At 41.0% G+C, this 13525-nt stretch overlaps 1 protein-coding gene across 1 annotated transcript in view; it reads left to right on the plus strand.

Annotated features, from left to right (window-relative positions):
- The window catches only part of ADAMTS3 (ADAM metallopeptidase with thrombospondin type 1 motif 3), a 119759-nt gene that overhangs the window by 30165 nt on the left and 76069 nt on the right, over positions 1-13525 (plus strand). Inside the window, exon 4 of the mRNA XM_072336407.1 lies at positions 12789-12945. Coding sequence (XP_072192508.1) covers positions 12789-12945 — 157 coding nt within the window. The remainder of the gene's footprint in view (positions 1-12788; positions 12946-13525) is intronic.

Below are 13525 nucleotides of genomic sequence, written 5' to 3' on the forward strand. Positions count from 1 at the left end.
GCAGAAGATGTGCAGCAAGAGAAGTATGTCCTTTTGGACGGCTTCCACCCTTTCTTGCCAGCCCTGAGATACAGGCCTCAACAGGGATCTGGGTCCCTCCATGTGACTGAGGAGCAGAGCACGGGTGGCAGCCTGAGCACTGTGCCACCCACTGTAAGTCCCACAGACACCCTGTGCCATCGCCAGGTTTGGAAACTGTCCAAGTTGTGGTGCTGCCTCTCCAAAGTTCACCATTTCCTTCTGTGTGTTTTCCTCTGCTAACACCTTCACATGGTTGGGATCGTATTAGCTCTGGTGTCAGCACAGTCTTGACTTGTCACATTTTCAGCTGCGTTAACAAGCGATGGAAAGACCTATTTGATCAGCAGGGAAGAGTGGAGCTGTGTATCAATGTGCAGTGCCCATTCTCGAGGCTTTTGCCTCTCTCCAGCTGCCTGTTGCACAGCCCAGGTCTTCACTTGTCTGTTTCATTTTTTGGCACTTTTGTTTTTTGAAGCCTGCTCAGCAGTGGAAGGCTGTTCCTGCTGGTATCCTCTTTCTCAAGGATGAGCTCCATGTGCTCCATGGCAGCGAGGAATCATGGTCCTTCTGGGACTGGTACAGCCTAGCAGCTGCCCTCCATGCAACGTGCTAATAGGGATCAGTGAGTCTAAATTACAATGAAATATCATAAATGGAATGAAATGTGTGCTATTTGGTTGCTTTCATTTATTTTGATTAATAACTATGTTGATCTATGCAAGCAATAGCTTGAGAAAATAAAATGAAGAAAAACTTAGGTTAGCATTAGAAATATCCTAATATCATGATAAACAGAAGGGGAACTCTATCTTGGTTTTCCAGATGTGTTTTGTATTTAAGTAATGAGACTCATATGTATCTATTAAGTCACTTGACTCCAACTATTCAAAGAAGTCTCACTGAACTGAGATTTTATGACGTGTTCTTTGAGGATATTAGGAGGATGGCTGAGCTAATCACTTTTGGTATGAAGCACTGCTGTGTGCAGTGACTACAGAATGATGCTTAGGGAAGGAAAGGGAAAGAAGAGACTATAAAATGTTTTATCTAGCAGGAAAATGCAGCTGGTGCTGTCAGAAGTGTATCTGTAAGCACTCTACCACAGGTTTCAATGCTTGGTTAAAAGATGATGGACATGCTTTATTATCAGTCATACATGAGCTTCTGTAGCTTAATAAATGAAGTTATGGGGCTAGACAAATGTGCTCCTATTTGTCAGTCCTCTTTAGGGAGAGGATGTGTTTTGATTATGTTTGTTTCTAATTACCATTTTGTTTGTATGATGTGTTCTTTGCTAAAATAAGACCCCTTTTTCCTACAGGTGTCAGGACTTACCCCTGTAGGTCAGTGACACGCAGCTATTCCATCAAGATTTAATGTTGCGCCCCACTGTGTTTAATAGATTTGATACTTTCTGTGCTTGCTTTACAGAGAGCACATGATCAGTTAAATCACCTCTCTGATAAACTCCATCAAAAACTTATCAGGAGTGATCTCCTGGTACTGCATCACCTACTGCAAACTGCTCTTTGTTTCTGCCATCATCAGGAGCTGCTTGGCCTTTCTTAGCATCACTAAGGTTGGAAAAGACCATTAAGAACATCCAGTACAACCACCATTCCATCCCTGCCGTGCTCATTAACCATGTCCCTCAGTGCCACATCTCAACATTTCTTGAACACCTCTGGGGACTGTGACTCCACAGTCTTCCTGGGCAACCTGTTCCAGTACCTCACCGCTCCTTCTGAGAAGAAATTCTTCATGTTCAATACTGCATGACCTTGGTACAATGGGACAAGCAGAGAGAAGGGTCACTTGCAGAAATGCTAAGGTTAACCATCAATGCTGCCAGAATTCCAGCTCTGTTCTTGCTTCCATGCTGGAATCAGAAATCATGTCCAGTTAAAAAAAAAACAGGGTAAGCATGTCAGTTCACTCAAACTGTTGTACCTCTTTGCATTTGACTCCTTCATCCTCTCAAAATTTGTTCTTCAACAGCCTGTTTCCAAGCCTGGGCATGAGGGTCCCTGTCTGCAGAACGAGGAGTATACACGATGTGCCTGAGCAATAGGTGGATTGCTCAGGCTTGCAGTTTTCCTTCTTTGCTCAGTGTTTGAAATTGTGCCTATCTGCAGCAGAAGCTCAGAAATACACCAAAATAGATGTATTAGAATCATAGAATCATAGAATTATGTATTAGTATGATAATAATTTAATAATTTAATAATAATAACTTAATAATAATAATAAAATTAGTATTAATGGTGCATGAAGAAATTCTGGAAAATAACAGTTACAAACTGCAATGGTGCATCATGGAGTGAAGGGTTCAGCGTCAGAACTCACTAGAATATATCACTCTTCTTACCTTGCATAAATGTTTTTAAAGAAGAACCTGGAGGATCAGTTGATTTTTGATGAAGTATGGCTGCCGTGTGGCTTGAGATGTATTATCCGAATAGTGCATTGAAGGCATAACCTTGGAGTGACACATGTAGGAAACTTATAATCAATTTCCACCTACTGTAGCTCTGTTTTGGTGGATGCAGGCAAAGCAAAATGTGCTGCTGGCAAAGCATCCTTCTTTGCTTTTATTTTTCTTCCAATAAAACAACCAGTGTTCAGTGTGGCTCCAAAAAGTTTTCATCTTTGGATTAAAAAAGTGAGCAGCAGGTAGCTGTGACGCAGGTTTTGCACAGTCATTGAACTGAACACACCTTAAACTAACAGAGAGGGTGAAAGGTAGTAGTGTTTTTGCTCTGAATCTGTGTTTTTAGACGAGGCAGCACCTTTTTTATAAAAGCATGTTTATATCGACTTCTTAAGAAGTTTAGACTGGAGGGCTGTCTCCAGAAACTGTCCCCCTCCCCTTTTGCCAAGTCCCATATGTTTGTCTTGGCAGGATTCAGAGTCTGCTTGGCTGGTGCTGGGATATTAAATTGAGGGAACACAGAGCTCTTGATACTTTTCAATAGGGCTTCTATTTAGTTAGAGGTAGGATAGAGCTGTCAGCCACCTGCGATTGTCCAACCGGGAAAAAAAAGAGAAATAAAAGGGGTGGAGGGAGAGCCTTGAATACATTTTGCAATTTTATTGATGTATGGACAGAAGAAAGCATTTTCTGGGAGGCAGCAGCTTTGTGTTGGTTCGATTTTCATTTAGTTCCATGCGCAAAACTGTGCTTGGTCCTTGTGCTGTGCTTCTGGCTGCATCGCTGGAAGGTGAAATAAATGATGATGCAAGCTGAAACAACCCAGGCTGGCTCAAGCAACTTTCTCATTTAACTTTTCACCTGTGGAGAATGCGTTAAGAGATTTTGTTAAGAGCTGGATAATTCGTGGCTCGAAGATTTGTCATATTTGTTTTACAAGACCATTGTTGGTGCTTTTATAAGAGAATGGTGCTTGTCTTCTCTCTTCTGCTGCCATCAATTGCTTTGAGGAATGGAAGAAAAAATGGAAAGCTTTGGGGAAATCTCCAGGGGGAGTGGAAAAGATTTTTGCATTTTTACAAGCCTGAACATTGTGTTGCTAATTGCCCTGATTCACTCTCTGATTTGCTTTAGGTGATACTGTATTTCTTTTTCTATCATTCAATAAGAAGATATGTGAGAAGTCAGTTTTTGGAGAAGATTACATTCATGAAGGTGAGGCAGGAGGACTGATACACAGCACTGACTGGCAGCTTGTCTGAGAGGATGTGATTTTGTCATGTGAAAGAAGAGCGTCCTTCCTTCTTGTGAAGGACAGATGTCAGGGTAATGGGGGAACTGCTTGTCAGCTCTTTGAAGACAAGCTGTAAACTTATATAGCTGTCACACAGGCTCATAGAATGGTGAAATATGTGTTTGCATAGACCTGTAAGTATTTGGCTACTGCTCTTCTGACCTTGCCTCTGTAGTCCCTTTGCTTCTGCTCAGATGACAATTGATCTGAACAGCTGTGGGCTCCAGAGATCTTACCATACATTTTACAGACAAAGCCTGTCAGTGTGTTTCCCTATGTCCTCGCTACTGGATTGCAGCCATTGAATTTCGATCTTCCTCTTCTAATCAAGCAGAGTAATCACCCTCCTGAGCATGGTCTGTCCCCGAAAACAGGAGTGGCTTGTTGTGCGGGAAGTTTTCCCCTTTCATACTGAACTCTTATCTGTCTTTGAGCTGGAAAATAACTGTCTTGACTCTTTAACAGATGGCAGTTTGCACAGATGCTGTGGTGAAAGCTATTACCGTCTTCTCGTTTCCACTTCCTAGGTGGATTCCAGCTGCATCACTTGTTCTTACTGCTCAGTATTTACACATGTAAGCCACTGAGGGGTCTAAAGTTGGAACTTACTTCCAGAGCAGAGTTGGTTTTTGCATCCTCAGATCCCTGTGGCTATTGCTCATCTTTCTTCATGTAGTCTGAGAGTTTCTCTCTGAGGACTTGATTAAGGCAACCTCTTTCAGCTCAGCAATTTCAGCCAGCTTTTTAATTTGCTTCTTCTGTTATTGACAACCCACTCTTATTCAGAGATGAAAGCAGAGCTTTATATACGATGTTACATTTCAGTTTTGTAAGCTTTTAATGTCTCCTCTTTGAAATCTTCACTCTAAAGATGCAGTCTTTCTGAATTGCTCTTTATATTACAGATGAATGTAAGTATCCCAAGCCAGATAAAAGTTGTCTTTAATACGAACAAAGATTCTTATGTTCTTATGTAGGAGAATGCAGTGAAGCTCTATCGATCATGTATCCCCTCATGGCACAGTGTAATCAATTATATATTGGATGACTGACTTTTTTAGATTGCAAAGTTTTATGCCTCGGGTGCAGATAAAGTAGGTCTGAAATGTGTATTCAGCTGGAGCAGTTACCATTTTGCTAAAAGCCTATACAATGGTTAGTTGCAAGAAAGCTACATCAAATAGGTGAACATTCGACTTTAAGATTCCACAAAGGACTTTATCTCCCTCTTCACTCTCTTCGGTGTACTGTCTTCATAAAAGCAACTGAAAGCAGACGAGGCATTTAATCTAAGAGTGTGAGCTCATACAAAGCTACTAAGCATGGAATGTCATGTATTTGTATACTCAGTACTGTCAGAAGAGAGTGCCATTTGATGTTTATCCATTTTAAGCACTGAGTGCAACATGGAACAAGTATTTGCATCCTCCTCCAGAGAGCTAACTCTAACCCACCAGGCCTGATGTATCTCATACAACACAGTGCTGTTTGTCCTGTGTTTGCAAAAAGCTTTCATTGAAGATGTAATCCCAATTAACTGCCAGAAAAGAACTTACATGGTGATCCTTGTTGCTAGTTTGGAACAGAGGAAGGACAAATTAAAAAAGAAGAAGATGAAAGAAAAAGGAAAAAAACCAAGCAGAAGTGAGGGGTTTTAAATCTGGAACAAGTCTGCAAATGAAAGAGTTGGTTAGAGACGCCTGAATGGAGCATGAAGAACAGCTGTGGTGTGAGGAATGCTTTATTATTGAGAGGAACATTTTAGAATGTGATCTTTTCCTTGTCACCTAAGTGTGTATGTGTGACAGGGAAGAGGGGAGAGAGAATCCTGATGCAAGTAGCCTTCAGAACCAGCTTGCCAATAGCACTGCTCTCTTTCTAGTCCACTGCCACATGTGCCACGTTGATGTGGGAGCAACCATGTCACAATTGGTAAATTCTTAGGTATTTCAGTTCTGATTTGCTTAAGGCAATCTTACATGTTCAGTTCTCTCGCTGTTTAAAGCTGGCTGAGGAGAAGTAGCTGCTAATTAATGTCTCTGTTCCCCTGAGTATCACATCAACATTTTAAAAATTCTTTCTGTGTAGTACAAGGGCACAAGGGGAATCTCAAGAACTTAATTGGTATATTAGCTTCTCTCTGGTAGATCCATTACGGCTTACTAAAATGCATGCAGCTCTAGGGTTTTCAAATTAGAGATGTCAGCTAAAATTAAATATTGTGAAAGTTAGTGCATGTGTAGATGAAGGTGATAGTAAAACATGGGAAGGAAAAGCATTTTTCTCTGAAAATGGTCATCATAATATATACTCACTATCTATAAAGTCAGTGGAAATACTGTTAAACCTCTTAGTATTTCTCTATAATTTAGTGTCAATATACTTAAAAATATGAATTCTTTGAGATATGAAAATGAACTGCAAGGAATTCTGTGAGCATGAAAGTAGAGCTGCTGGTGTGCAGGATATATCATCAGTGGCAGAGTGGAAAGATCTCTGTCTTTGGTTTCAAGTAGTCACTTGTTTACAAACCATGTTGAGAAGTGCATTCTGAACCTTCACAGCCCAAGCTGAAAAATTGAGGGCTTCTCCCTTAATACTCTTCAGTATTCCCTGTTTGTTTGTGTTTTTGTTTTTTGGTGGTTTTTTTCTCCCAGCTTTTAGCCCTTCTGATGGAAAGCTGAAGCTTGCTGGTTTAATGTCCTTCAGGAGTCAGCTGTCTCAGTATTGCTTGATGGAAATGCCATCAGTCACTGAGCAGCATTAGGTGGGGATGTGCAGAGAGAAAGGGAAAGTGAACTCTTTCCCAGGAGGGATTTATGTGACACTTACTCACTGAAGTCATTGTCCATAGTCTACTCCTAGTGATTGATAGATTGATGTTTTTCTGATGAACTACTGGATGAGCAGCACGGTTGCAGTCACCCTGCTCCTGTAAGTAATCCTTGCTGCTTAGATTAAGTGGTGTGGCCTCTCTAAGGAAATGAAGCTTGAATGAGCATGCACACAAGCCAGCAGTGCATAGCTGTGGTTGAGTTGGCCCTGCTGCTACCAGGGAAACACTCATCTTCTGCAGCACAGGGTATTGCACCAGTCTGGGCTTTTGCTTACAAAGCTCCTAAGCTGGAGCCAGGAAACTGCCCTGGGGAGGAGTCACCACATTGTCTTGCTTTTTCTCCTCTTTTGGAGTCTACAGTGGCTGCTGTGGGATGTGATTAAAAAATCATAAAAATCTGTGAATTGATGCTTGATTGTCCCAGAGCCTGACTCCTTGTTCTGATCTCCCTTTGTTCGCATTTACTGCACACCAAATGCTCCATACTTGCAATTTCTTTAGCAGCAAAACAGTTCATGCTGAGTCAGGTAACTAGCAATAGGATGAGAGGGAATGGCCTTAAGTTATACCAGCAGAGGCTCAGGTTGGGGATTAGGAAAAATTTCTTCTCAGAAAGGGGTGAGGCAGCGGCACAGGCTGCCCAGGGAGGTCATGCAGTCACCATCCCTGGAGGTGTTCATGAACCAGAGAGATGGGGCACTGAAGGGCATGGTAGGGGTGCACTGGTGGTTGGACCTGGTGTTCTCAGAGGTCTTTGTCATCTTTAGTGATTCTATAAGATCCGATGGATACCAATAGTATAGTATGCATACCTGGATCCACTGTAAGCATGGACTCTTTGGGTCATTCTGATCCCATGTGATTCATTGTTCCCACTAAAGATACCATGATCTTTTCATTTTTTTCTGTTAATGGTGTGCCTGAAATGTGTTTGGTGTAGATCAGCATGATGAGTCAAATGTGCTGCCATACTAAGTGACGCAGCACTTGAAGGCAACTCCCACCAGGGAAAGCTTGCAGACTTCAGTGTTAGATGGGGGCTGCCAATGTGGGTGTAGCTGTAGGTAGGAACAGTGAGATATTACTGTTGGGTACCATAGTTAGAGGTCGTAGCACTTCAGAAATGTAACTTTTGTCAGTGTTTTGCAAAGGAATTGGTGTGAGAAATTGCAGCTTTCATTTTTGAGGCAGCAGTTTGTCCCTTGTAAGAGAGGAAAATACCTAGGAGAAAAACAAGAAAAAAGGAACTTGCAGATAGAACAGGGCAGTGGAGATTGGCATCAAGCTGTGAGAGCATTAACTAACTTCTTAGCATGGTAGTTAGGATGGGAATACTTTGTAAAATAAATGCGCTGTAGGCTACGACAACCCAAAGCGTTTCCTTCCCTGGGGTAGCATTCCGTGTCAGGTATTAGCAGCATTTGATTTGATAATGGCTGATACTGTGACTTTGCTGCTTTGCCAAACAAGCGCCTTCACTTTCTGCCATTTGAGGGTGGGCTTTTCAAAACATACCTGAGAATTCAGTGACATGCCCTCACTGCAAACCACTCGAAATAGGGCATTTAACTTCCTAAAATACTTTTGAGAATCCTACCCATAATGTTTACTCAAATACTGAAGTTAAATGTATCCATTCTTAAGGGCCGCTCCACAGCTCTCTGTTGTATTCCACCAAATGAATAGTACTTCCCCCCCAACTTTCAGCTGATGCCCTATACGTATTTATACAGAATCATGTACCCCTTTAAACACTGTTGACTTTGGCTCAGTAAGGAACTCCTTATTTAACCTGCCCTTGTAGGCTATTTTCTCAAGGCTTTGTATCGTTTGTAATTCCCTTATTATTTGTTGTCTGTGTCTTTGTGCTTTTGGAAAAAAACTGTTCTTCAGGTTTTGTTTATCAGTGGATTATCCAGTATGAGTACGTGGTTTGTTGGCTCTGGGAAGTCCTCATAGGTGAGCTGCCTGTGTCACACTACATTTGGCCTTGCTCCCAATTACCTTACTCCCAGTTTTATTACAAACTTGGACAGGACCAGCTCCTGCATCTGTTTAATTTGGCTGAAATGCTTTCCCTCAGTTGTCTCTTCATCACTGCTTCTGAACTGAGGAGGGTGGGAAGAATTGCAGGGATGACATGGGATAATGGTCACAAGTCATCTGGAGGCAAAATTATGGATTCTATGCAGCAGGGTGGGTGTGGAGGTGTTAAATAAGAGCTTCAGCCAGTTTCCCATATGGTACATTTCACTGAGGGGTATTTGCTGCCCTTTCACAAATGGGAAAAGTGCATCTGTAGGAAAGCTGAGAAATTAATCCACGTTCATTGAGTCAAGGTGGGAGCAGTGCTGCGCGCAGGCAGGTTTATTCCGGGCCTTCTCAGTCACTGTGCCACAAAGGCTGCTTTTTGCTGTCGGTGGCTGCATTGTGATTTTGTATTCCCATTTTAAGACAAATGAGGGCAGTTCTTGATAAACTTCACAGAAGCACGGATTTCAAACTGCATCTTTCCATTGGCGGAAACCTTGGACGTTATTAATTTGTAAGAAAAAGTCCTAAAATTAATAGCATTCCAGGATTTCAGACTGTGCTTTCCTGTATTGCTCCATAAATGTGCTTTTGTGGAAAAAAAAAATTCCACTACATACTTCTTTCTTGAAAATCCACTGCAGTCTTTTTTCCAAGTGAGTCTTTAAAAATATGTGCTCTAAACACCTGCTTGCTTATCTGGCTGGTTGGGAAGAAAACGCTGTGTTGACAGTAGAGTTTACAATGAAGATTCACTTGGAAATGTAACACCTGTGTGCAGCTCTCTTTCTGCGTTCATTTGGAAAACTCCATGCTCTTTTTATAGATGAAATGTGGGAGAGAAAAGAAAAAAAAAACCAAAAAACACAATGGAAAGAAAGCTGGGTTTTGCATTCACATTTGAATGTGGGCTGTTAAAATGGACCTGAAGCATTCCTGTTGATTCTTACATTTCTTTTTCCAATGAAAGGGACGAAAAGAAAATAAAGGTTATTTATAAAAAATGTGTCTGTTGGAATATGCTTTGAAACGTAATAGCATTCTGGTAATTTTAAGTCCTATGTATCCAGTGTTAGAGCATGTTAGTATTTATTTATTTTTTGCTGCAGCAGACAGTATAGATGAGTATTTCAGAAGCGAGCAAATTGCGTATTTAAAACTACATGAGAAATGTATTGAACCTTCACATAGGTGAGAGAAAACCGAACCTGCAGAGTGAAACAAGGCTGAAGAGTGTGGAAAGGGTGAGGAAGAAAGTCAGTGAGATGCAGTGCTGAAAAAAACCCGAATGTGTTCATGTTAATATAACAGATACTCCTTCTTCTGGTTTTAATCCGTGTTCGTTTTTTCCTTCATCAGCCCTTTAGGTTTGGCCCTTTGACTACAAAACCACAGTTGCGTGGTCTCCGCTGTAATTCTTCCTTTCTCTCATGGGACTGCGGGGAGCACTGCTTTTCCAAAGAGCACATCGTGGCATGTGGTAAATGGTCTGTGCGGGCTGCCTTCAGTCTGTGTGAGCCATTTGACTCTGTACTTTTAATTAACTTCTCCGCTGTGCCAGGGGGAGGTTGTGAGCCATACTGGAGGTCAGGTCATTGGTCTTACACTGGATCCGTGAGGGTCATCGTTCTCTAGGAGACCCACGTTGCTGACGAACAGTTTGAACTCAAGACTTTGGGCTCAGTTTGTAAATGCTGCAGGGAGACTGTGTTGTGCTTATTCACTGTTACCTGCCTGAACCTCCTCGAAACTGTTCCAATCCACTGAACTTAATGTAGTTATCTGCTTGCATAAAACTGAACCAGAGGTAGAGATGTGCTTTATGTCTGCATAAATAATCATCCCTAAAAACTGTTAAAAAAATAAAAAGTCAGCATGCATCGCGGTGATTAGTTTAGCATTAGGTGAAATGGGTACGGCTCTTAATTAGGAAGTAGACTTGTAAAACAGCTAATGTTTTTGTCTCATATTAATACAACAGGATTATCAGTGCGAAGTTAGGAGGAGTCTTTGGAGGAGCAGATAATGAGTTGCAGCTTAAGGGGGGTGGAATGTGTTAGGTCTGTCAGAGTGTTTTATGGAGAGCTGTAAAAATGGAAACTGTACTTGATGCTTGCAGATTATTCTTATATTCCTTTCACAGGAAGGCACACCCATTCTCAAAAATATAATTGTGGGCTCTCTCTCTGCAGATTTAACACACACAAAAAGAGGCACACGCATTAAAGCTGGGAAATGGAGCCAAGGCTTCACTTCTGCGCTGAGCTCTGACTTTGGATAGAACTACTTTAAACTCATGACTTATAGGCAGTAGCTTCATAGAAGGCTCTTTTGTGTGTGTGTGTGTGTGTGTTGTTTTTTGTTATTTGTTTTACAAATATATTTATTTATTTTTGCCAAGTTGGGGTCTTACATGGCAACTGTACATACCAAACTTACTTCTGCTTCTTCTGCTTAGGAAAATGGCAAGCAAATAAGCCATTACCAGCAAAGGGGATTTGTTAATTCTCTGTCTAATTATGTGTACTGGCCACATGAAAAACTGATTTGTGATGACAATCTAAATTATTCCTATGAAAAATCTCACTCATTATTGCTATTCCTGTAATGAAAATACAGGGAAAAAAAAAAATAAATAAGTGGTACTTAGATGTATGCAGTTTAGGTAAAATATGAAGAAATACTGAAGAAAATAAGTGAAGAAAATGAAAATTGAAGAAATATATATATATGTAGATATAAGAAAACTCATGGAGCAAGGAAAGCTTATGGTGCAATACCCTTCATGCCACTTAGGATATTTGGATTAAAACATTCATCTTTGTACTTTGTCAGAGACCTTAGTCATTCTATCTACTCATACATGATAAATTATCTAAGTTTGTACTATGCTAATCTCTGTTTGTTGTAAAATAAAATGTGTTAGCTGTGTCATTAATAAGTTTGATGGCATTCAGAGCTGGAGTAGGTGGCATTCAAACTGGAGGGAGCCCCATAAGCAGTTTGTGTAGCTGTCGGGATTTCCCCATTCATTTTGATTTTGGGATGCATGCTTGCTTTTCTGTCCATTTGCCCCAGGAGCCATCAGGCAAATCATCCAGAGCTGGCAATCCCAGAGCCTCAACTGAGGTGGTGCAGAAATGCTTGCCGTTGGTTTTTCTGCTATGTTCTATATATATATATGTCCATGTTTTGTATATTAATGCCTTTGAGAGTAGCTTGCAGTTTCCTCAAAATATGTATTCCATTGGTGTGTTCCAACACCTTTGCATACTCTGTACCTGGTTTTCACTCTGTGTCACGTTCCTGCTTTTACTGGCTCTGCCAGAAGGAATGATATTGTGCTGCTGCCTTTAAGAACAGTTCAGAATATAGGGCCTTTTCTAAGGATTTTCTGAGTGACTGTTTCCTCACGTGTGTTGCCAGATTTCCTTTACCATTATTTGTTGTGATTTATATTCAAGTGCCAGCTGAGAAATTTTCCCTCCTGAGCTCGAATCTCTTTCCCCATGCACTAGAGTGTGTGTGTGCCTGCGGTGTGACTGCAGCAAGTTTAATTGTGGCAGTCACCAGGATGAATCTGCCTTCTCTCTAAACCTGTTCCACAGCTTCTACAGGTGAAAGACACAGAGAAAATGTTCTGAAGAATCATCAGTACCTACATAGCTAGAGAATGGAGCAATGAGTGCTTAAGTAGGAAACCGTATGGCATCAGCTGATTTTAGTTAAGTAAAATAAAAAGCCTGAGTTTCGAGGGATTCAGTATATGTATATGAGTTAGAGGATTGCAGGGCATTGTAGTACATAGCGTTTTCAGCATACGGTATGTAGATTACAAATTAGCTGTGTATAACATGCAAGTGATAAACTCCTATATAACTTCGGTATTAGTTGTGTTTTTTTGGTGGGGTAATGCATCTCATATCTATACAAGATTTCCTCTTACTACCTTTGAGCACTGGTCTCAGCTGGATGAACATCCTTAGAATGGAGATGATGTTACCTCTGGCTGGAAGTCTGTACAAAGGAAACCCACTGGTAATTTGATACTTATAGTACAGTAATATGCTGAGTGTTCTATGTTTCGCCGCCATTGATATTTGTTTTTAAAGCCTCAGGCAAGGCCTTTAGGCTCACAGCTGATGCATTTGTGCCATTTCTCTCTTCCTTTCCAGGCTGGTATGATAAGAACTGATGAGGATGAATACTTCATTGAGCCTTTGGAAAGAGGAAAACAAATGGAAGAGGAAAAGGGAAGAATCCATATGGTGTACAGGCGATCAGCTATAGTGCAACATATCACTGATGTGCTTCCTGATGTTCACACTGAAGGTACAGTACACCTGTGTGCTTGTTTACAAATCTCTTCCAGGTAACTGTAGCCTACTGTAGCTTTTGAAAGAGGCAGTTTTGACTGAGCTGTTGGAAAAGACAGTTTTCAAATATTTTGCTGAAATACATCAGTGTCATGTACACAATTTCTCTGCCAAGAGCAGCACTTGTGCATGAATCAAGGAGGCCAGAACCTAGCCGTGAGATGCTCTCTTCAAGAAATGTTGCAGAATTCGAGCTTGTTTCCTCCTTAAGCCAAGGGCAAAGTTTGTAGTGGAAACAATGGAAAAAAAGTCTGAGCTCTGCCTAATATGGTAAGACGTTGTGGGACATGTTAATAGAAATACTCATATGACTTTAATATTCTAAGTTGTTATTAAGGTTCGCCTGTCTATGCAACTTCTGTTTAAAATTTGGGTCTTATTTCTTTCCAAGTAATAGCTGAATTGAGCCAACAGCTGATACTGTTTTCCCCCTTCTATGAGTTGCAGTTAATGAAATTTGAAAGCAATTGTCTTAATTGGATATATGCTTTGACAAATCCCAGAGTTCCTCTCAGCCTTAAAGATAATCTGGTCTA

The sequence above is a fragment of the Excalfactoria chinensis genome, chromosome 4 (genome assembly GCF_039878825.1).
Source record: "Excalfactoria chinensis isolate bCotChi1 chromosome 4, bCotChi1.hap2, whole genome shotgun sequence".
NCBI lineage: Eukaryota > Metazoa > Chordata > Aves > Galliformes > Phasianidae > Excalfactoria > Excalfactoria chinensis.